General features: G+C 37.3%; 2 protein-coding genes across 4 annotated transcripts in view; both read left to right on the forward strand.

Moving 5' to 3' along the window:
* Positions 1-10,831, forward strand: part of anos1b (anosmin 1b) — a 32,215-nt gene extending 21,384 nt beyond the window's left edge. The window contains exons 6-15 of one of the 2 annotated variants that reach the window (XR_013655427.1): positions 827-956; positions 2,465-2,558; positions 2,927-3,170; positions 6,575-6,713; positions 8,014-8,208; positions 8,296-8,390; positions 8,723-8,759; positions 8,848-8,882; positions 9,102-9,334; positions 9,521-10,831. Coding sequence is in view for 1 of the 2 variants with exons in the window: in NM_001104719.1 (NP_001098189.1) it covers positions 827-956; positions 2,465-2,558; positions 2,927-3,170; positions 6,575-6,713; positions 8,014-8,208; positions 8,296-8,390; positions 8,723-8,882; positions 9,102-9,334; positions 9,521-9,664 (1,434 nt within the window). In the remaining variant the exon portion in view is untranslated. 2 annotated transcript variants of the gene reach the window in all.
* Positions 10,832-11,722: 891 nt separating this feature from the next.
* Positions 11,723-23,232, forward strand: LOC105353934 (uncharacterized). 2 transcript variants are annotated; one of them, XM_023954317.2, is made up of 10 exons: positions 11,723-11,878; positions 12,975-14,660; positions 14,972-15,077; positions 16,342-16,489; positions 16,622-16,669; positions 16,781-16,858; positions 17,575-17,712; positions 21,119-21,202; positions 21,812-21,862; positions 22,046-23,232. In XM_023954317.2, the coding sequence occupies exons 2-10, from the start codon at positions 13,211-13,213 to the stop codon at positions 22,154-22,156; spliced, it is 2,214 nt and encodes a 737-aa protein (XP_023810085.1). In that variant the 5' UTR covers positions 11,723-11,878; positions 12,975-13,210; the 3' UTR covers positions 22,157-23,232. The 2 variants fall into 2 exon arrangements, with proteins under 2 accessions (XP_023810085.1, XP_023810086.1); XM_023954318.2 differs by having other exon boundaries at positions 11,828-12,020.
* Positions 23,233-24,641: the final 1,409 nt, after the last annotated feature.

Here is a 24,641-nt window from a genome sequence, read left to right on the forward strand (position 1 = left end):
TCTTCTACAACAGAGAAGCTGTGTGTTTTTGAATGTTTCAACATTTCAAACAAAAACAGATCTATTTCTGACAGATCACTTTAGGCATTGATGTGGCAATAGTTTTTTTTTCCATCAAACAATATGAAGCATTATACACAAACTGACCTTTTACAAGAATTGCTGTTTCTTTTTCCTTAATGAATAATGTATGAACATCTGCTGCTGTTTTGACATCTTGTGCAGGTGCATATATTGCATAATAATGAACAGCTGCATGTCATTCAGTGTTCCCTTCTTTAAATTTTTGGATAGGCACTTTCAGTATGAAGATTTTTTCATGTCAGTTTGCTGTTAAGGAGTCTCAATGCTGATATTTTGTGGAACACTTGCTAAAATATAAACACATTACAGAATAAAATGTGTATTACTTTATATTTTTGTAAAAAAAATAAATATTTAATAGTAAAAGTATAAAAAAAAATATATGTTTTGACTAAACTTTGTAAAGATTTTTTCAATATTTGTTTCTCTATGTTAATTCAACCTGTTTTTCTGTAGTTGTTTGCCATTTGGTCTCTTTTAGAACTAAAATGTCAGTGATTGGACTTGTTGGTCGACCAAAAGTCATAATATAGCATGTAACCTCTCTAGCTGTCAGTCAAATTTAGCTCTTCTCTTGTTTTCTTGTAATGGTGTTTGGGATTATCAAATTGTTATAAATAAATCCAGGCAATAAAAAAAAAATTTGGTTGTAATAGTTTCAACCAAAACTTGAATTTATTTCTTTGTACACACAAAAAAACACAATTTTTCATGTTTACATTAAAAGTGTTTGTGTTCGTAGACTCTTTCAGAAGAAGTTCTTCTGACCGATTTGAGACCTCAGCGTTGGTATCAGTTCAGGGTAGCAGCGGTCAACAGCCAAGGTAGCAGAGGTTTCACCACACCCAGCAAACACTACATTTCCAGTAAAGGTAAAGGAAACACTTATTTTGGTTCTCTAGATAAATGTTAGAAGCATCCCACTCAAAATGATGACTCCTGCATGTTTCATTATAACCCGCAAAGTGAGTTTCAATATTTGGTGAACACGCACAAAAAATGATTATCGCTCAAATACGTTTTTTTTTTTTTTTTAATGAGAGATTCAATGCTTCCTGGTGAAATGGTCAAAAAGTCAAGAGTAGATGATTAATGCTCACTCAGTAGAATTGTCAGTCCATAAAACACAGACAGGAAACAGAATATACTCACAAATGCAGATGCTGGGAGCTACATGTATAAAACATATACACAAATGTACTCCGTTGGTTCGATGCCAAAATGAAATCCCAGGCTTGGGTCATTGAGTCAAGGTGAAAGTAAGAGTGAGACCGTCTTGCTCTTCATCTGTCATTCACACAGATCCCCACCCTCACAGTCAGTTTAATGCCCAAAGTAAAATCTACAGCTGAGGTCTGTGAGTCAGGGAAAAGTAAGACTTAATAGTGAGATAAATGTAATCTTTTAGTTTTTTCTTGAGAACTAAACTGCACTCTTTGTACTGAGACTTTTTTTTCCATAAAGGAAATCAATTCTATTAGACCAGGCTAAATGATTGCAAACCTTTCTTTAACTTTGATCTTTTGATTGGCCCAGAACATCCTGGAGCATTGGAGACATGGGGGACATGGGGAGGCATTTTTTGTCAGATACATTTGGTAGTTTTAACCCTGTAAAGCATTCTGGTTTAAATATCCAATGAGACACAGTTAACTTATCAGTGACCTCAGTAGTTCAGGTTAAATGCAAGCTGTCTCCAGTGGTGGTCACCTCTGGTCTTTGATTTGGTTGCTACTGGAAAGCGCCTAAGCCTTCTCCAGTATCACTCACCTTTGATGCTTTAAATCTAATTGACTTTGTGGGCTTGAGTACAAAGACAAAATAAGCTGTGTCCCATGAGAGTGGCTTCTGTGTTTTACTCTTCTGCAACACCAAATATTGAATTATTGGAAAATTCTTGAAGTTGGTTAAAGCTCCCACATTTTGGGGGATTATTAACATTTTTTAAATCAAGATTTCATTAAACAGATTTTTAGATTTATTTTGATGAACTTGAACTTAATAAATCCTTGCTGATGTTTACCAATTGTAAAGCAAACTGTAATCGACAAAATTTACCATTACCATTAAATTTAAATTTGGAAGCACAGTTTTTATAGGTTATCAACAAAGGCCAAAAACAGACTTTGATTACTATATTTACTGTACTACACCTACCCATAAGGAACAATGTGGGGTTTATTGTCTTGCCAATGGACACTTCGGCACATGGGTGGACAGGAACAGAACCCGCAATTTTTCATTCAGAGGTTGACTGCTCCACGCCTGCACCACTATACAATTCTTGTGAAAACTGAAATGATTTACATCTAATCTTTAAACAAATGTCTGCATTATTTAAAAAAATATTTTCTTTTTCTTTTTTTGTCGTTCTTTATAGATCCTTCACCTCCAGAACCTCCAATGAACATCAGAGTGAGCAACCAAACTCTAAACTGGGCAGGACTTCAACTTATGCCGAAGGTTACAGAGAGGTAGCATTATATTTTGAGACTACTTATACTAAAAATACAATAATTCTTGTTGCTATTTTTATGGCAATTCAGATAAAGCTTTTAAAGTTTTCTACCCTGGTTTAGTAATATATATCATCTTTGTCTTTATTTGTGTTTACCAAGAAGTTTCATGAAGTTCATCTGTTGGATTGAAATATATTTTAAACATCAAAAAGAGATTTCAGCTAATAGTTCCGTTTTAATTGACATGATTAAATTTATTATGCCTTTGTTGAACCTTATACCTCTTTGAGTTTTAGTAAACCCATGCACAGTTCAAACTGCTGCTTCCACTTTGTTTACATTCCTGTTGTGATGTTGTTTGACATGCAGTTTCCCCTCCTTAGGTCGAGTGAAAGTGGAACCACAGTGGCAGTCCTGTTGAACTGGGAGCCCCCCAGTGAGGGGGACCTGCTTATTCGCAACTACAGAATCACTTGGATGCCTCTACATGTACACACAGCACATAAACACACACACTCACTTCAAGCTAATGCACAAAGATTGCACAAAAACAAGCAAAAGTGGCCAACAAACTCACACAGACAAGAGCAGAAGAAGAAAGAGAGCAACACTGTTCTGACTGCAGGGGTAAGGACGCACTTATTCTAAAAATAAAAAGATGTAATTATGAAAATACATTTGTAAACATTTTTAAGGACAAATTAACCTTTTGTTACTAAACATTCAAATCCAATTTTTATGCAATTTTTTCAAACTTAAAAAAATGAAAGAATTTAACTATTTTAACGTGTTTTTAAAAACCCACTGCAATGAAAATTATGTTTTCTGTTTTGTCTATGTTATGTCTATGTTATATTTCTATGTTATGTTGTATACGTGTTCTTATAGTGATTTTTTTCATGATGGAGGTCATACAGTATATATAGAAAATGAAGTTTCTGGTGAAACTATGTCCTAGAAAACGACAGTTTTTTTTTTATTTGGCTAAAATCTAACTTTCCAACATAAGAGCCTATGGGCAATTGCACCCTTTTGAAACCCGCTTTGGAATCATTTGGAGGAACTGTAACATTTGGTACTTCCTGTCTTCTGTCTACTTCCTGACAAAAATATGAAAATAAAAAGAAGGGGCTTGGTTTGAACACAAGCAAGCCAGTGGTTATTGTCGCCTACTGGCTGAATTTAATGACTTGAACGAGCAAAACTAGGACAAAAAAAAAATCTTTAATCTTCTTGTTAAAAGCTTTGTGGCAGTTTAATTTAAAACAGCCTAACAGGGCACAGGTGCACACTTGTACTTTATTGTTATGGACAAAAGAACTTAGGGTCAGGTTCCAGTAAGCCATGAAAGGGATTAGAAAAGCAAATTCACTAATATACTTGTGCATAAGAAAGCTCATATCAAAACACAAAGTTATTTCTGCAACAAAGATTTTACGTAAATCAATACATATGACGTACGTTACATTTCATAGTTAATGCCTTATATTCAGACCACATCTCGGTGACAAAGCTTGCATGACCAATCATAGAAATCCACGATAAATAGTGATTTTCCGTAATTGTGAGCCATCAAGGACACAAAAAACATGTCCAAGCCATGATCACTACTTTTTCAGAATTTTTGAAAGCTCTACAGCTTTTCCTTCAGTTTGTTTATCAGTTTGCCTTTTTTAGGAATTGTGCTGAGATTTTAGAGCTTTTGTTAAAACTCCTTTGTAATAGAGTATTGTCCATACAGTCTAAACTATACAGTTTTAGTTTGAAAAGGCAGGTGCTGTACTCCTGAAACAGAACTAGTTATTTTACAACCTTTTGTGCTAAACTGGTATTGTAGACTAGAATAAATAATTACATATGCCGGAAATGCATAGTTTGAGCTTGAATTCTGAGAAAACTGGCTCCGTGAAACCTAATTAAACACAGAAAACGATTTGAATAATGTAAATGTCTTTCCAGGAAAATTATGTAAAAATATGTACCTGCAACAAGCTCGTGAAAAAAATCTGAAAAACATAAAAGTCTTAAAGTTATGGATCTTTTTCCAGGTTATGGAAACAGTCTTATAGAACGACACAAAGGCTAATGGGAAGCACCCACCACCTTTTATGTACCGGTACATACATCCACACACACAATTCAGTAACAGATGTTTATATTCCATTTTTTAAAAGCAGGGATGGACTAGTTTTTCAACCTAAACCATATCCCTCTGTGGCCAATAAAAAAGATCTTTTTCAGATAAGGGCAGAGAAAGAAGCCAAGAAGTTACTCTGATACCTTATTGTGAGATTTAAGTAGTGAAGGAAGAGGTGAGGCACTGAGCCAGGATAAGTAATTATGTTCACATTAGGAAAGGTATCAACATGAAATGGAAGCATTTCAACCAGTTCTGGTCTACTTTCTGAAATTGAAACCTTCTTGGCATGTGCTGCTTGTTTAGTTGAAAATGTAATGCTGAACAGTCATGAATATAAAAATACATTACTGTGATCAAGTGCTGTAAACCAAGCATATTTTACATTTCTGCACCACAATAGTTTAGTGACATCTCAGCTGAATAAATGGACAATAGAGGGAGGGAGCTTTTTTGCATTTGGACAATATGTTTAACTCAAAGTATCTGTAAATGTACCGACATTATTCCACTTAGTGCCCCATGAGAGCGTTAGTGACTGAGTGTATCGGTACCTCCAACTTTTTTATTTGCATATTTAGAGTTCTGTTCAATGAAATGGCGATTACAAATATTCCCCATTCCAGAAACAAATATACATAGAAAACTATCCTATCTACTACATTTTAAAACACATTTCTGGTTGATGTTTCATAAAATTGTCTAATTGGTTTTGATATCATGATAAATATTTAGTATTTTTCTTTATATGTCTTCACTTAAGAGATAATTTATTTGCATTTCCACTGAATGCTTTTATGACTTTTTTTAAATCACCTGTTAGTCATGTTGGATTTAACTATCTCTAAAAAAGATTTAAAAAAATGATAAAAATTGTAGCATTTTTTTGTTTCGTTGTTGCCTTTCATGTGATGAAATCCTGACTGTTTAGGACTTTACTGTTCTTAGTGGTTGTGGTCATCCCAGACTTTGCCCATTGGAGCCATTTATCTGTAGATTCGGTCCCAGTTCTGCATGACTTGAAGCTTTGGAATTAAAGTGAGCCTCACTAACTAGTGTTTCTCACTGACAGCTACAAAACAACAACATCTCAGCAGACAGGAAAATCCAGGATACCTTAACTAGACTGTATGAATTGGCTTTCAAAGCATTCTAAGCATTGGTAATTTATTACTCTCCTTTGGGGAAATATAATATATTCCTGGGGTGTTTTTAAAACATATATAATGTCAATCAGGCATTTATGCAGGACTGGAGAAATTTAGCTTTAAATAAGATACAAGGGGATTTTGGTGGATGTGCGCAAATGTGCTACAAAAAGCAGATTAACCTTGTTTTCAAACATGCATCCATCAGAATGAGACTGATGAAATAGAAATCCTGGCTGTCTGTGTGTTCTGAATTTCACAACACACATGCGCCTGTGTACAGCTGTACAGGCCATATGTTTTGTCTATCTTGTGGGTAAAGGAAATTCCTTAAGCTCACTTTGTCTGTGGGTTATTGAGTAACTGGTCTAAACCTTTGTTACAGTCTATCCTTACATGTTTTAAACTATAAACTCACAGTCATCTCTTTGTACAGATCTGCAGAACCAAAGCAGATTGACTCGGTGCATGTTAGTAATCTCAATTAGACGGCAAACTAATGCAAAAGAGGTCTAAACTGTTAGTTCAATTTATAGCTGTAGATGAAGTTGACAGAATCATCACCGGTCTGATTTCTATAGTAATCCTCATTGTGTGACATCCTGACATTTTTCTGTTACAGATTTTATCACACAACCTCCCTGGATTTGATTTAACGTCTTTTGCCAAAGTTTCAACAAGGACGTAAACCAAGGATGATTTCAGTCTCTTTAATCAAGGTTCCTCTATTCCCTAATGTGTAACAGGCGCAGAATGAGTTGTGGGTGCAGGGTCTTCTGCCTGGCACTCCCTATTCCCTGTCAGTTCAGTCGGTTGCCTACTGGGGTCAAAAGAGACTTAAAAGTCACAGAGCACAGCTGGTTTTCACAACTATTCCTAATGCAGGTTTGTGAACAAACATACCTTACTTCTGAAGATGAAAAATGGGCAAAAGTGTCTGTATAGTTAGTCAAAAGCTTGAAGTTGTAATTTCATATCATATAAAGCATTGGCGTTTTTAATGCCTTAGAAGTGCTGCGGGTGTTACTTTGTCTCTTACAAAAAATAACCTCAATTTTTTGGGTTGTAAAATAAAAATCCATGATGCATTTGCAGGTTATGTACAAATATGACTCAAATAAGAATTTTAAGCTACAGGATAGATCTACTTTCTAATTTTGTATTGTATTTTGTACTAATGGGAACAAAGACTCCTTCATAGTTGAGGACCTCTAATCCAAAAAGCAGTTAATCATGTCAATAGCTTTCTCACATATTAATGAATGCTTTGTATACAAATGTATACAGCTTCTATTTTGAATGGAGTTATACATGATTGGATTCCCAGTTAGCTTAGAGCTTCTACTGACTTTCTCTGTCTACACGCAGCTGCACGGAAACACAAAGTACAGTAGAAACTTAATGAGGTCGTCAAGGTAACAGTGGTATTTACAGGTGACCTGTCGGTCAGCTCAGCAGCGGGTTATAGCCAGCTGCAGCTTGATTACTAAACCATACACCAAACGTTATATGGAACTTCCTACTCTTTATACAAGACACTTTTATAAATATTGGGCATAGTCTATGCATTGATTCATTTTCAATGCAAGTGACTTTGAGTCTGATCCTGTAAAGCTAATTAGTGTTTTGTTTTTTTAATGTCAAAACAGAGGAAATCTTTCACAGCTGCACATCAGTTTTTTTCAACTTGCATAGTTTATGACCTGGGAATTATAAGATCCGTTTTAAAACTCCCTTTGATTTTAAATGTTGAACACTAGTGTCCCCTCATATCCCTCTTATATATCATCCACATTGTCCTTCGTGGGTGCTAATGTCAGCTGGCTGGCACCTCCTTAGTATGCCAAAAGTAACTGCAAACTTAAACAGGAGATGACCTTTTCCTGTTGCAACCCAAACACCTTACAAACAGCAGACAAGCGTTTTTTTTGTCCCTGTTTTCAAGTAACACCTTAAAACTCAATTGTTATTGATGCACACAGTTTTACCTAATATTTATAGGATTTAACTTTACTGAGGTTCACGTTTTAATGCATTTTAGTCTTATGACTTTAATGCTTTTACTTCTCTTGATTTTGTTTTTACTTCATGCAACACCATTCAACGCTTGTATTTAAAAATGCTGTATAAATATATTTGCATCTGCTTTTCTAATGTTATTCTCCTTGTCCAACTTATATCAAAGATGGAGACTTTTCCAACGAACTCCCTTCCTCTTCATCATCTCTCTCACCCTCTTCTCCCTCTTACCCTTCTGTGTCTCAACCCGACTCACCTGTCAACCCTGTCCCCTCTGAAAAACTTCGACTGGAGGCTGCTGCCCCTCATTACCATGACAACCAGCTGCAGGTGAAGGTGTACTGGAAGTGGCCTCACCACTGTAAGTTCATGTTGAAACATGAAATGTCTACACACAAAATCTCAGCCATTGCATATGTGTCTGATCGTCCTTCTTTCTCTATTCCAGTCAGACCAAAACATCAAGATCTGTACATTTTGCGTTGGCATCCACACACCTGCATTAACAATGTAACAAGCAAAGAGAAAATGACAACAGTGCAGGTACACCTGATATTTACTGCATTACAATTGCTTTGTTTGTTGGTCAAAAATCACATCAGGTTATGAGAAGTTTAGAATGTTACACCAGGATGATTTATATATATAAAAATCTCCTCTATTCTAGTGTGAAGAGATTATATGGAACAAGTTAATTTTTAAAGCTGTATCATAATCTTAAAATTATCTGCCAAAATTATGTTACTGTTGTGTGTAAATCAAATTGCTCTTACTTTATGCAAATTTTCAAAAGCGTTACAATTATACTGCTGTAACAGTGAATTTGTGTGCGTTTCAATGTCTTCATGTTTGTAACTGTAGTTCTCTTTCTGCAGGGCACCCATCACACCATCAAAGGCCTGCACTTTGCATGTAAGTACCGGGTTTCAGTGGCATTGAAGGCGGTTCCGGGGTCTGAGGCTGTTGCCTGGGTTATGACCCCAACTTGTTCCTCCATCAGCATCAGAGGAAAAGCTTTGGCCTGCAACACCAAAGGTACTATTAACTTAACACATGTTTACTGCCTGCTTTCACTGATTCTATACTATTATATTCTCACAGACAATAACAAGAAAAAACTGTCTTGTGAATCAGCCCTTTACATAAACATATGCAATTATATTAAAAAAAACCTGAAAATGTGAACAAACTGTTCAAAAGTACAAACAATATGAAAATTATTTTTGAAAGAATTTTGTTCTTTTTCTGTGTCAGAGCGCCTCCCAGCAGGCAGAAAGGTGGTACTTCGGCCAGAACAGCTGACTGCAGATTTTTATCAACTCAATGGAACATTGCTTTCAACATTTCGCTGGAGGATGTCCCAGCATGCACTCGATCCAGGAGCAGTGGAGGGCTTTCAGTTCACCTGGACTCTGCAATCTGAGCTCAAGTCTGATGTAGACAGACCAGAACATGCTCTCATCTCCCAGACTCAAACCATTGCATCGGTGAGGCAAAGAAAATATTTTGTGTTGGGGAAAAGGGGAGGATTTGTTTACTGTTTGAGAAAAAGAGGAGCTGGAGGATTTAGTGTGTTTTTGTTTCTTATGAAGCAGGCAAATTTTAATGTTTACAGAGATTTTTCTTTATGATCTAAAATGTGTTATTTTCATCCTTGCTTTTGTTTTTCACAGACTCAAAGATCGGTAACGGTTCGTGGTCTTCAGGCAGGCAGTGTGTACCAGCTGCAACTCCAGGTGCTAACAGCTGGTGGCAGAAAGGGCGCTGCAGTCTCAAAGACCATACATACTCCCACAATAAACACCAGTCTCTTGTAGGTAGAAACACTGTTATTAAGACAAAAGTTTTACTCAATGCATAGTAATTCTTAGCCTTATATTTTTTTGTAGCAGATGTGTTTTATATGCTTAGAAAAATGTGTACATTAAACATCTGGGCATATATTTTCAAGGCCAAAAACCCAAAGCTGCAGCTGGCATCCATGGATGTCTTCAACTGTGTGGGGTTTTTTTTGCCATCTTTCACTGTGCTACAGATTTTGTTCAGCTTCAAAGCTGACCTATCTAAAAGTGTACAATAAAGAAGCATTACATTTTCACTTTAAACACATTTTTCAGTCATGATAAAGACAATTAACTTGCTTCAAATTATGTATGTTAACTTGAAACTCTGCCTCTATTTTTCTGTTTTAAATGTAATGCCCGAAGCCTATGGAGTTTTTAACCCACTATTTCCCTTTCGGGATCACGGGTTGCCGGAGACTGTCCTGGCAACTGTTGGGTAAAGCCAGGATACACCCTGGAATGGTTACCAGTCTGTCACAGGGCATGGAGTTTTATTTTTTTTAACAAAAACATGTAGTTATTTTTATAGCATTTTTGTTAAGGTTGCACCATTTGTAATTGTTCTTGTTGTTGTTGTTGGAGCTGATGGACTGTATTGGCTACTGTGCTGTACATTAAATATGTGAATAGTGTGAGTTCTTGCATGGCTGCATCTGTCTTGTGATTTTGATAGGATCAATCCTCCTACACTGTTTTGGCCCAAGAAACTTGTAAAAAGACCTGTTGTCTTTGATTTCTAATGATGCTAGCAGAGATGAGCTCTGATCTTAAATGTACAATCCAAATGTAGGTTCAAACTGTGTTTCTCTTATGGAGTAGTCGTGATAAGTAAACATCTTCAAAAACTAAAGCGTTCAATACTCTATTATGTTTTTTCTTTCGTTCTGTATTTTTATGACAATTTTATTGTTTAAACTGTTTTCTTCCTTGCTTACAAATATCACATTTTTGTACTATTAACAAAGTGTGAACTGTTTTGCTGTTCATATTTTAGTTCAATGCTTTTCTTTTTTACTTTTCTTTTTATTTATTTTCTTATCCAAAGCGTTTCTTACAAAAACATCTAAATGTACAATGAATGTCTTTTTTTTTTACACATGAAATCGACCATCATGCCAATAAAATAAAAATGAAATTTGATGTGATTGCAGCTGCCTTTATCATCTAAAAAATGTCCAGATTTCAGAAACATTAGAACATCAGCATACGGAAATCTAATCTGGATAAATGAACCTTAAAGATTGTGTTCTACTGAAAAAAGTTTGGTATCTTTTGGAGTTGATCTTACAACCATCTTCAAAGCCAAGTTCCAAATAAAGAAAGTTCTCATTTAGAAAGGTTGCAAAGTATTTGTGAGACTTCATTGCACTGTTTTCTTATATTATATTTAATAGTTGAACAAAAGAAAAAAAATCAAGCTTTGAAAAAATCTGCAACTTTACAGTGGCGGAGCTGTAACGTTATATATAGAGGGGCGGGAGGGGGAGAAGACTTCTGAAGAGTGGCGTATAAAAACATGCTATTTTTCTTTAATGTTAATTCAATTATTGGTAAATGTATTCCTATTTTTATTTTGTTATTTTTGCAATGCTTAACGATGCTTGTATTGATTATGCTTTGATCTTTGTCAGTAATGATTTTGACGAATAATGATTAATGATGAATAATGATTAATATATAAGAAATTGGGGGGCATAGCTTTTTGCAGGATGGCTACTGCCCCCTTTGTTCCCCTGTATCTCCGCTCCTGTAATTTTATTAAGTAAAGCTATATCTATTTTCCCCCATAATATGTCGTCTTATTTTACTTTGATCCTCTTAAATATGTTTTTTTTAAAGTTCTAAATAAAATTAGCCTTTTTCTAAAAATATACAAACATGTTTAGTATTTCCTATGCCGATTTTGCTCAACTGTGGTGGTAAACATTGGTTTAATAGCCAACAAAATGATTAAAATTAATTATCAGGAAAATGGTTATTTCCAAAAGTGAGCAGCATAAAATGATATAAGAACGGTTGAAAAAAGAGCGAGGAAAGAAATATGAACGATTTCAAGACAACTTCGGCCTTTTCCGCCATCTGCCGAAGTTCGTCTGTTGTCGTGACGTAATCAATAAGCGACGAGAGCCTGGGCTGTTGTTTCGTCTTATCGTGGCCAGACGAAAGTCAGTTTATTTCGTTGACAAGGTGGTGTATAGTTTGATTTATCCTCTTGCATTTGATTACTGGAACGTATATGTATTTCAGTGTGCACCCATATAGTTTTAAACGTCATTATCCGCTCTTAGAAAATGGAGGAAACTGCTTCTTTGTGTCCTGTCTGCAGCTAGTAAGTCAGCTAGCTTCAGTCAAAAATGTAAACTAACTCGAAACTTTGGGAAATGTCGTGTTATTTCTGCATTTTACGTTTTTTAAAGTAAAATGTTTTTGTCTATTGGGGATCAGACTATTTTGCCCGGTGCCCGTCGTTAGAAAAAATGCACTTAACTTAATGAGGTTGTTTCAATTAACTTCGTTGAACTTTAAGTTTTTGCTAGTTTGCACATGATGAAGCTTTAATTATTTAAAAATGCTAAGGCTTGCGTTTGCAACAGTGATGTTTATTTTAAAACTGATGCGGTTTCGTTTTTCTCCGTTTGGCAATTGCAGTCCCGTTAAGTAAAGAATAGTATGGAATATGCTCAAAATCTGTCAATCTAACACTGTCATAACAGTACATGCAAACAATTTTAACTGTTAATTTGACACTTTCACTGACAGCGTTATTTGAAACTGGGAACTTTATCTTCTTCAATGTTATGCTCAGTGTTTTATTTAGTTTACCAAATCTAAACGTGCTAATCTCTTTAAAACGGTGCCTAACTTCACAGCTATTTGTGTAAAATTAACAAGAAAAGGAGAACATCATATCTGCACATTAAAGTAAACAATGCAAACCTGGTTGCAACACTAAAACTTGTTCCATCTACTCTACATGTTTCCTCAAAGTATGCTCGCAAATTTAGAAAAAGTTGGCAGATTAATCAGTTTATGTTCAGTAAAAATGCGTTGTAATCAGCAGTACAGATTTGGGGATGCAAATGAAGATAATCATAAGAGGAAACACTAAATTTGAGGGGTTTTTCAGTTAAAACACTTCCGTATTGGAATGAGGCTACTGTGGATTTCCAAGAGTTCTGATTTGATCTGTATTTGCCGTGCTGATGTGCTTTTCAGCGAAATTTGAGATATTTAAACATAAAAATATGTTTTTGTTTTCTCTCTTTTCCTCTTGCACCCCCAGGTTTTGTTTGTGTTACCATGGAAGTTTCACACTGAAGAATGTGGTGGGAGAGCCTTCAGAACTGCTTCTTTTTTCCACAGCAGAACCATTTTACAAGAGAACTGTTAGAGCCTTCCTCAAGTTGATACAAAGAAAATCGTCTCTAATGTTTTTAAATTGGTTAAAAACATAAGCTAAAGACAGCACTGAAAATAGAGGGTGTTGGGGATGGGGTGGAAGAGTCAAAAGAGGACGTCATGGTTCACAGCAGCTCCACTTCCTCAATGAAAACACCATCTGCCTCACCTCAGTCAACTGATTGTACTACAGCGCCTCCTTCAGTGCCTCACCCTGGAGGTACTACAGATCAGGACTTGATACAGACCGCTGCAGCACTCCTCACTGCAGATCTCACCTGCAGCTCCGATTCATCTGCAGCTGCTGTAACTGCTACAAACGCAAATCCTTCTCTAAGAAATGCAACAAAGGAACTAAGTGATAAGTCAAGCCCTTTGCGCTCTAATAAGATATTTACCCCAGGTCAGGATGAAGTCAACAGCCGAACATCAAGAAGGAAGAGAACGCCTAAGACGTGTGACTGCTGTGGTCCCAATAGCACTGGACACAATGTCAAAGCTTCAGGCAGAGGGAGAGGGAGGGGCGCTGGTAAGGACTTTGGGGGCACGGCTAAAAGAAAAGTGGGAGAGTCTGTAAATATCAAGAACTTTAATTTGACTGGTCACGAAGTACATGATCGAGGAGGTGAGGGAAAGGCAGAGGAGAAGGTGCAGATTCCCTTAGCGGTGTCTGAATCGCCGTCACAAATCCATGTTGCCACAGCTTCCCCAGACATTGCACAGAACGGACCATTAAGGAACTCTGACGCCCCTGAAGAAAGATCGCAGAAAAGGGAGGATGTGGGGAAAACATGCACAGGCCCTGTTGCTGCAGTGGAAGGACACGGGAATGGAAGGGATGCACACACAAAGTTGTTAGGGACATCATGCAGGGGAACGCTGGTAGTTATGGGTAGAGAAGGAGGGATTGTTAAAGCCCTGATTGCATCAGATGTTAAAGATAACGTTGAAAGTAAAAGTGGTAACATAGCCAGTGTAACAACAGGTGCCTTAGCTCAGTCGGTGTTGGAACATGGACTAGAAGGAAGCCAATATTCTCAGATATCTCATGCAGGCCAAACCAAGCCCAGGTCAGTTGAATGTCACCTTGAAAATGGAGAGACTGTGAGCCTGACAGATACAGATGAAGAGATGGAGGATAATGATGTGAGCAAAGCTGCAAATGGATCGGTATCATCTTCAGTGCTGCCAGGTGTTACTACAGGATTGGAAGTTTCCTCTAACCAAGATTCTGAGATGCAAGTGGACCAAATCTCAGATGAAACAGACCAAGTTTTTCTCTCGTTGATGTCACCCAATGGAAAAGTTGCCACACCAACGGAATGCGACCAAAAACCCTTCCCCATGGAGGTAGAAACATGTCACCCAGCCACAATTCTCCCTCCACACATGGGCCCTATTACAATGAGCAGCATGGAGCACCGGTGGGCATTGAGAGACCACAGACTGTACTGCCAATCTGGCACCTGGGAAATCTACGGGACGGAAGAAGAAGTGGTTCAAGACGAAAAGCTGGATTCAGAGACACAGAGGAAGGAACTCTTGGAGAAACTTATAGATGCTGTCCAAGGTAGAAAAGTTTTATGCCAGACATATAAATGTGTGTATTTATATTGAATTTAAATGCTGAATATTTTTTCAAAGTGCTTCAAGAGAAAATCACTTTTACTTTACCTTTTTAAACAGTAATGCTTTAGTGTTAAATGAAACTTATAAAATGTTGCATCACTTTTCAGAAATAGTGCAGAGTTATTGAACAGTGAGATACATGACTGATGGAGGCTTCTGCAGTCCTTCAAGAAACATTTTGCAGTGTGGAAACAACGCAATTATTATGTTATGAGCATGTCATCGTGTTGTGTTTGACTTTCTCTGTTACAGAATTCCTGGAGGGCTTTTACGTCAAATATGGCAGCTTTATTCCGCTCACTGAATCGGAAGTTTTGGAGTACCTGAAGAAGCAAGCAAACTCTGACCTCAGCCACAGGTCAGGACACTCACGCACGCACGCACACACACACGTGCATTACAGCCTTGACATCACAACATAATGTTTTTGTCATAAATGCATGCAATTTTTTGTAAATGTAATTTTTGGTAGATTTGTATTTAATAAACAAAAAGAAATTCTAAAATTTAACATTTAATCTTTTTTTTAATAAATATGACATGTTTCGAGCCCCACTATGATCATCTTTGATCTATTGTAAAAGCGTTCCCAGTGGTCTTTTAATTATGATCATTCTGTTTTTAAGCAAAAAAAAGAAATTAGGACCTAGTTTCTGCAGAGGGGCAGTAGTTAATTAGCAATATCCTCTCTGCGTTGTGGGCGGGACAACTGGCACAGAGTGAGCCTCCCTTCATTTCCCATCATCCGTTTGCCAACACTCTCTACTGCTAGCACAAAGTCCCTCAAAACCCAACCTAATATTACCGTTGAAACAAAAATGGCGAGCAATATTGGAACTATCCAGCCATACAGTTTTTGAGCCAGATACCATCTCAGACGAGGAAAATGAAGACATTCATGGATCTAGTCGTCTACAAGTGATGCATCAAAATGGACCGAAGCTGGGAGCTTGTGGCCTGCCGATTGTAGATTTTACCAAACTGCTACAAGCTTTTTCCGATGGCATTTTCTTCATCTGCTACTGATTCATCATGATTTGAATAAAGATATACTCAAATGCAGTTTTAATCTCAATTTTCTTTTTTTATGTCCTCCATCCTGAGAAAAATGCCTCAAGGTCACACTTATAAAATACCATAAATATAATTTTGATTGCAGTGGGTCTTTAAATGAACAGATATAAATTCTTACAATTCTATGATTTATTTCTTATCTATGACGTATTAAAGTCGATTAGCATAACTTAAATGTCCTTTTGTGTGATGATGTTTAGCCATTCTTTGGTTACAGCTTTATGCCGCAACTTTCAACCATCCACAGATTAATGGGTCTTAAAAGTAGAATTGTTGTTTTGTTTTCTTACTTACTGAATTAAAAAAAAAATCTGACCAGTTTGCCCAATAATCTTTATGTAGTTGGTTTTTTTTAGATTGAATTTGATGTTAGCTACTGATAATACACCCTTAAAATAATCATATACTTATAATATAATATAATATAATATAATATAATATCTTCCTGTCAGAGCCTTTTCCCTAAAAGAAAATTGAGACAAACCTTTATGTCTAAAAGCGTGATTTGCTTCTTTTCTCTCTCTGAGTCTGTTTCATAATGGTTGCAGTGGACTGGACATAAAAGGGGAGATGACTCGATACCGGGCGGCGCTGGCTTCTGCACCTGTTGCTGGCTTCATGGTCACGTATAACAAGCACACGCTGAGTCTGGAAGACCTCAGTACGCTGGAGGAGCAGAACTGGCTCAATGACCAGGTCAGATATAGGCAAATGGGAGAATAATGGGGCACAGACATCCCTAACACCATTCAAAGATTGAATGAAAAATACTTTATAAACACCTGTTTGAAAATGGAAATTCTTATTAGAAATGTATCTTTATTTTAGATTATCAACATGTACGGAGAGCTCATTATGGAAGCAACAGAACACAAGGTAAGACAGTCAGGAGGTTTAATTTATAGAGAATCTGCTTACAATGAATTGGCCAGGACTAAAAGGCAAAGTTTGTCACATGTGTGATCAAGTCTTATCTGTTTCCTTCAGGTTCACTTTTTCAACAGCTTTTTCCACAAGCAGCTGGTCGCCAAAGGTTATGATGGAGTGAAGAGGTGGACCAAAAAAGTAAGGAGGAAGCTTCAACATTTGCATTTGGGAAGGATTTTTTTTAGTTGACTCTCTGAGTCATAGCTTTACTTTGGTTCTAAGCCAGATGTAGAGAAAGAACATTCTCACTTATTGGCAGACTGGAGCTTGAACTCTTGCAGGGCCGTCTAAAGTTTAAGCACAGAGCGGTTTTTATTCCTCAGTTAAGCTTCAAGACAGAACTTGTCAACAAAGCCATTAAATTCATATTCAACCAATGTCAACAACTATGTTTACCATAATTCAAACAGCAAGGAGCATGGGATTGATGTTTAAATGTTTTGGTTCCTGTTTTGTTCCCTTCCTTACAGTCACAAGTTTAGCCCTTTTTGAGTCATGTTTCCATTTTGAAACCATGACAGTCTTTCAGCCATCATCAAAGGCGGGACTGTATGTGATGTGAACTGCAGCTGTGATGCAGCAGCTCCTTCAGATTTATGTCCACGTTTGCACACTTACCTTTGATTGTGCTCGTGATCTAAACTGAAACCATATTCAGTGAAAGAATGTCGTTTCCTAACAGAAAAAAGAAAAACCGGGATTTCCGAGAATAGAAGTAAAAATACAAACATTGTGATAAAAGAACTCTGAAGTTGTTTTCATATTTTAGTCATGTTTGAGACACACACAAGTCAATACCTGATAAGCACTCCTAAAGTATTTATATTGGGTTTTCTTCCTCTGCTTTATTTCAGGTCGACTTGTTTTCCAAATGGTTGTTGTTGATTCCCATTCATCTAGAAATCCACTGGTCTCTTGTCACGGTCACCATGGCAACCAAAACCATCAGCTATTACGACAGCCAAGGCATCGTCTTCCGACACACCACAGACGTGAGTACGGTAGTCCCTCAGCTCGCACAGATGGCGCCACTTTGTTGGTTTGCGTCTGGATTATTTATTGTTGGGAGGTGTTACGCCCCCTTCTGAGTCTTGGGGTGATTGGAGGCATAACATAAAAAGTAAATTGTTTTGGCTACTAAGTTGACTGTAGTTGACTGTCCATACAAAATATAACACATTTATTTACAAATAAATAAACAACCACCAACAAGAACTAAAAGTGAAGCAAAAAGGCCAAAATAACAAACAAAACCCCACCTAACTGAAACATGTAATCTTACCTGTAAATGAAAGAAAAGGGAAATCAATGACAAAACACTAACCTCCCTAGACTAACAAAAACAGGAGAAAACAAGTACTAAAGAAAATGGCAGTTCACCCCTACAGCTTCACTTAACATAACTACAAACCAAAAGACTAAACAGAGTGGGCACAAAACCGCAAACTACAAAGAACTAATACAAAATACTAGGGATGGCCCGTTTGACACGGCGCTTCAGCGCGCGGTTCACCTTCATGAAACAGAGTGCTTCGGCACAATGTTTCGGGGCGCGTGTCAACTAGCGCAGATCACGTGGTGGATGACATATGTCGCGGCAAATGCTTCGTTTGGTCGAACCACGCTGTCACTTTTGTTTTGAACAGTTGGGCGTGCTATTCTCTGGAAATGCGAAATGAATCCTGAACGTTTCCCGACCAGTTCTATTGTTTCGCTTGTATTGGAATCGGCGTCAGTTCATTGCACTTTACCATGACTCCTATTAAACTCAAACTCAAACTTTATTTATTTATATAACGCCTTTCATTTCAGTTAAAAACACAAAGCGCTTAACATAAAACAGTCATAAAAGCTGAAAATTGTTAAAAACAGCAAACAAAGGACAATCACACAAAGATGGGACCCCTCCCTCATCTCCCCCCCCCCCCCCCCACACCCCACCTACCCATTTCCCCCAGTAGAACCCTGAACAGAAACAAAGAACTGCAGCTTAAAGAAGGTCTGGCTTGGTACTGCTGTGAGGAAACGATATGATGGGGATCCATTTATTCCAAGGCCCAGCCCGACCACAGGGGTCACTACCACATTGCCCGCCCAGCACAGAGCAGCCCAGGGCCCACTCCATGGCTATTAGACCACAGAGCGGGACCCCAGCCCGCCCAACGAGAACGGGCACTGCAGCAACAGCACCCCCTACAGGTCAAGCTGGTGGTGCCCCAGAAAAATGGATCCCCAAGAGGAAACGCTGGAGTTAAAAACATCAGAATAAAAATTATCATAAAATAACAACAATAAAAATAGAAAAAAAGATAAAAAATAAAATAATATTTAACAATTTTAGTAATTAAAAAATAAAATACGTAAACTGATCAAAACATAACCTACGTATCATTGGTAAAATAACAATAAAAAGAATAGCATATTAAAAACAGAGATAATAATAGTCCTTACAAATAAATAAATGAATAAATACGTAAATAAATAAATTAAAAATGTTCTGTGACTCAGGATCATTTCAACTCGGTTTTTCGTAATAAAACACTACATCAGTGTTTTTCAACCAGTGTGCCGCGGCACACTAGTGTGCCGTGGGAGATGGTCAAGTGTGCCGTGGGAAATTGCCCTCATTAACTGAAAAATTAAACATTTCCCATCTCCATGATTTCAGCTCTCTGTTCATCCAAACAGGCCCTGATAAAACACTGAGGAGTTAGGAATATAAAAGATCGTAAAATACTTTTTCTTTGCGTTTATTTTATTTTATTAAAGACATTTTGATAAGAATGACGTACCGCGATTCAGCTGCAACTCCGGCTGTATTTTGGAAAAGTCCCGTCCTTTTAACTGTCTCCACCAATCATTCTTGGGGAGCTTAATCACATGTCATCAGTCTGACCAATCAGAAGTGGTTAAAGTTTTCACTTCCTTGTCCCGATTTAGCTCGTAAAGTCGCTCAGTTCTAACAAAAATACCAGCTAAAGTTCGTCTTTATCGGTGTAGCTTTCCACAGAATCCGATGTCAGACCGTGGAACAAGTGAACAAAACAAGGAAGCTCAGAGACGCGATCTCCGCCGGCCGTTTAATGCACTACATCTCCCATGATGCATTGGGTTGTGAGAGTGACAGAGCTCAAGGAGATCTGTTGTTAAACGTCTTGAAATCAACGAACACACATCAAACTGTTTTTACATCTTCTAACTTAAATTTTATTGCATCTTTTAGAAAAAAACAGCTGCAGTTTCAAGCTTTTTCTGCCACAATTATCTCAAAAATGCATGTGAGATTGTGGAGGGGCTGTAGATCAATACAGACTGAGTTTCTCCGTTTTTTTTGTTTTTTTTAATTTTTGGATCCTGGTGTGCCGCGGGATTTTTTTTAAGGTTAAAGTGTGCCGTGGCTCAGAAAAGGTTGAAAAACACTGCACTACATCATGAACGGTGTGTATCCAAAAAACAAAAACAAAAAAAAACACTGCAATGATTTATAATGGCACGACGTTTTCTTGTGATTAGAGATAGTTCAGTGGAATGGTCAATGGCATATACATCTAGAGGTTCTAGGTTCGAGTCTGGTACTATACATATTCTTTTTGCGTGTATTTTTGTCTTCATGTGATGTGTATTTTGCTGTGTCAAGCACTTCTCACAGAAAACGTCACATGTTGTGTTGTTTTACTTTTTTTTTTTTTATCATCATTAACAACATTTTTCTGTTTTACGTTTTTTCATCATCATGTCCACATTAAAGTGTTACAAGGAGCTTTGTTGAAACATATGTAGATATACATCCAGTCCACCACCAGATGCTGCTGTTCTGTGTGGTTTGGAAGCCCTGAATGGGTGGTTCATTTTTCCGGCACAATTACATGAACCCCAATGAGGCTTCATGGGGCTTCTATTCCCATCCCTACAAAATACTTAACCAATACACTAAAGTGCAACACACAACTTAACAGGTGGTGAATTACAAAACAAAATGGAGAAGAGGGCCAAGCTGCAGTGGAGACTGTTGCTGCAAGGCTCCCTTCTCATGGTCTGGAGGTCCAAGTGGTGGTTTTAAGGCTGCCTCCACCAGCTCTGGTCCAGTTGGAGGCCACACCCTTTTCAGCACACCTGAAAATAATCACACAGACATACACACACAGACCCACAAAGATCCACAAAAACCCACAGAAGTCCCATTCTGATACAAAAATAATACACAAAAGACAGAACAAACAGAACTAAACAAAACCAAATACGGCCACAGCCGTAACAGGAGGGGTGAGCTGAGATAACAAAGATGAGACCGTTTAGCTTTTGTTTATTTGTCGTAACTGAAGTGTTTTAACTGGTGTGAAATACTGGCAGTGCTGTTGTTTTGATTGTAGCATCTCTGTGTTTGTGTCCTGCTGTCAGAACATAATGAAGTATCTTCAGAATGAAGCCAGAGAAAAGAAACAGGCAGCGTTCCAGAAAGGATGGAAGATCACCATCATCAGGGTAGCCCTCTGCACACATCACACGTGCACCATCTTCACATCTTTAACTCTTTTCTGGTTGCATTCTTTTGACGACCATAAGTTTTCAACCGGTTAAGCAATTAATATAATTCCAGCGGATTCTGAAGCAGACAAAAGCAGCCTTGCGCTGATATGGAACACTTCACTGTTGTAAATTGCTTACATAATCAGCGTAACTCGGCTGCTTTTTTGAAAACGTTATGCAACACTTTACGTTAGTAAGCGATTCACGTTGATTCCATAAATGATCAGATATTTACGGTATGTCAAAGGGCGGGTTATTTAGGTGTTGCTGGCGACTTCTCCAGTGGTAAAGGGTTAATCAATATATTTTCATATAAATACATATATTTCTTAATGTTTCCATTTCATATAGAACTACTTTTGAGGATAGTGGATTTTTTTTTAATCATCAAAAGTTCAACTCAAGCTGCTCCTCAGTTTTTTTTCTATAGTCTGTGTTTGAATTTCTTCAGCTTCATGCTTCAGTCAAACTAATATCAAAGCTTCTGAAAAGTACACATCATTTAGTCCTGAAACTAGAGCTCATTTTCTTTGCTGAGTGACTGAGCTGTTTTTTTCTCCTCAGGGTATTCCTCAGCAGAAAAATGACAGCGACTGTGGAGTTTTTGTCCTGGAGGTGAGACGTTTTTCCCTCCGTGTTCTCTTTGTTTTTTCATGTCTCATCTCTGCTTTATAGTAAGATCATTATAGATCAAATTAGTCAACATTTTTGTTCCTGGATGTGGATTCTGAATCAGCTCAAGTAGTCGTTAAAAATTGTACCGTGTCCAGGTTTTTATACCCTTTTTTTCCCCAACAGTACTGCCGCTGCCTTTCAGTGAAGCAGCCTCTGCTGTTCAGCCAGGACGACATGCCTCGCATTCGAAAGAGAATCTACAAGGAGTTGTGTGACTGTCGTCTGAACCGTTGACCCAGCGACTGCTGACTGTCTGTTTGGTGTCGTGAGACCATCTGTCCAGGTCTGTCAGACAAAGTCCTCTGAAAGTCGGTTATATAAGCTAAAGCGAACCCGGCCATCTGTATTCCAGGGAGCCTTAACTGTCATCTGCCTCCTTAACAGCAGAGTGGCGGTTACTTGAGACCTTTGAGCGTTTCTGGGACTGTGTGGATTTTAGTTGCAAAGAACTACTGAATTGGCTCTTCTGCTGATGGTTGTCTGTCAGTGATTATGAAGGCCTAAATGAGGATTTTGCACTTGCACACTTCAGGTTTTCTTTCTACCATCACGTGAGGATTTTCTATCTGTAGTCAACAGGAAAACAGATTTTTTTTCCTGCTTGACCTGTCATCCAACATCACTGGCTTTATTATCACGTCATCCTGTGCTGGACGTTTCAAAGCAAGATGTGATACTGTGGACCAGCAGTTCTCAAACATGAACAAGAAACTCTGTTTTTGGACTTTGGAGATTTGCACGATAAGAAGTAAGCAATGTCATCTGAATTTCCCAGAAGTCCTTCTTCCCTAAAAACCAGGATTGTGTGTTTTCTGGTGCAGTTTTTCTTCAAAGTGTCTGATTTTTGACACCTAGCAGTTCCTCTGCAGACATTTCAGTATTTCTATAGCATTTTCTTTCCTTTTGCCACAACACACATAATAAAGTGAAGTTAAGCATAAAGCTCCTTCAAAACGTGCAATGATACCTGAAGCAGTTACGTCCAATAGCTTTTCAGGCTGTTCAGCCAACCACGTTTTACTGAAAGAAGAGCATTTTTATTTAACGGCAGCAGTTTGTTACTTCGAGGATCAATTTACACGGGCATGAAAAGCTTTGGTTGAAGCGGCTCCTCCTCAGAGACATGAGCAGACCTCAGCTGTTTTCATTCAACACTTTTGTGCAGACAGCATTTTATTTACACACATATGTATTTTCAGATTGTAATATACCTTTACTGGCCTACTGGTGTGTGTGCTTGCTTGGGTAGAAACCATGCCGGTCATTTGAACTGTTTTTATAGTTGTTATTAAAAAAGCTATCCTGCTGGGCGTATGTTTCTTCCATTTTAACCGATGTACTACAAAGACATGCAGTCATAGACAGGAGAAAATCTGTTTAAAGGCAGAACTCCATCCGTAGAGCCTTTATTTTTTTTGCTGTAAATGTTGTCAGAGTCCAAAAGTCTTCCAGAAAAGAACAAGGTGCTGTACGCATAAGAAAGGACATTTTTTGTTATGTTTATAAACATATTTTTTTTTCAGAACAAAAAAAACATTTTCTTGCATTTTTAAAAATAGTTATTTTTGATAATCTTAAATGTATTTATTTTTCCCCCATCAGTCAATGTGCAGTTGCCACCTAAAAACTATTCCTCAAAAAAAAAATCAAATATAAAGCTTAAACTAGTACTTGAATTCTCAAATTATCGTTCTTTGCCCACCTGAAAAATTCCACAATGTTAAGATTTACTAACATAATCAAAAAATGTTGTTTCCTTTTTATCCTTAAGGAAGTACAAGGTGCATTATGTGAGAAAAGAATAGCTGCATTACTCCATGATGGCCAATAGAGGGAGCTCCTTACAATTGTTTTTCATAACCTGAGGCTTCTTCCTGAATTACCTTGATTATACAGATAATGTTTGAAAAATGAAATATTGGGTCTATTGCTCTGTCTCTAAACTAAGAACCTCTCTTTAATTATGTCTTAATTATTTCATCTAATACAATTTTTTATTATTATTTGTGAGAGCTTTACTATTAGTATTGAACTTAAATGACCCATCGAGGAGCATTTGCGCTTTCTTCATGGGGACTGAATAATGGAGTCTTAATAGAAGAGAAGCAGAACTTTCTAGTTCTGGACAGGATGTTATGTTGGACATAAAAGTCAAGGGTCTGAAAGGTCTTTTCAACTTTCTTTTCAGTTTTGAAACAATATTTATTTATAGTTGCATTAAAGAAAAAAGTAAAAGTTGATTCATAGGTAATTGACACACTCCAAACATCTGAACCACTTTGGATTTAAAGGGAAAATGTGGCTATATGGGCAATTTATGTATATGGCTAACATAGATTGCATTTCTTAGAATTTTTTAGGAATTGACTTTGACGACTCATTTACTCATGACTTGTCATATTTATCAATAAATGCATTAAAAATGGTAGAAATGGGAATACAAAGATGTCCAGTGTTTCTTCAGGATCCATAAGTGAAAATAGAAAAACTTCAAAGAGTCATGTCAACATTTTTCACAAAGATTTAGATTGTTTTTAGACCATAATTGCTTAGCAAAAAATAGATTTTACAATGTCCATGACAAACTGAAATATTTTTATTTGTAAAAATAATAAAACATACCTTCGACAGTACTGTAATATATTTCTTTGTCTATCCTGGTCACTGTGAAACTTTCATTCACTAAAAACGGTAAGACTCCAAGAAATTGTTATATTTT

Source organism: Oryzias latipes, chromosome 4 (genome assembly GCF_053564925.1).
Source record: "Oryzias latipes strain Hd-rR chromosome 4, Olatipes_Hd-rR_3.1".
NCBI lineage: Eukaryota > Metazoa > Chordata > Actinopteri > Beloniformes > Adrianichthyidae > Oryzias > Oryzias latipes.

Coding starts and splice junctions, on each gene's coding strand:
- LOC105353934 (XM_023954317.2), top strand. CDS start 13,211: ATGGTTCACAGCAGCTCCACTTCCTCAATGAAAACACCATCTGCCTCA. Junction 16,490..16,621: donor AGAACTGGCTCAATGACCAG/GTCAGATATAGG, acceptor TCTTTATTTTAG/ATTATCAACATGTACGGAGA. Junction 21,863..22,045: donor GTGGAGTTTTTGTCCTGGAG/GTGAGACGTTTT, acceptor TTTCCCCAACAG/TACTGCCGCTGCCTTTCAGT.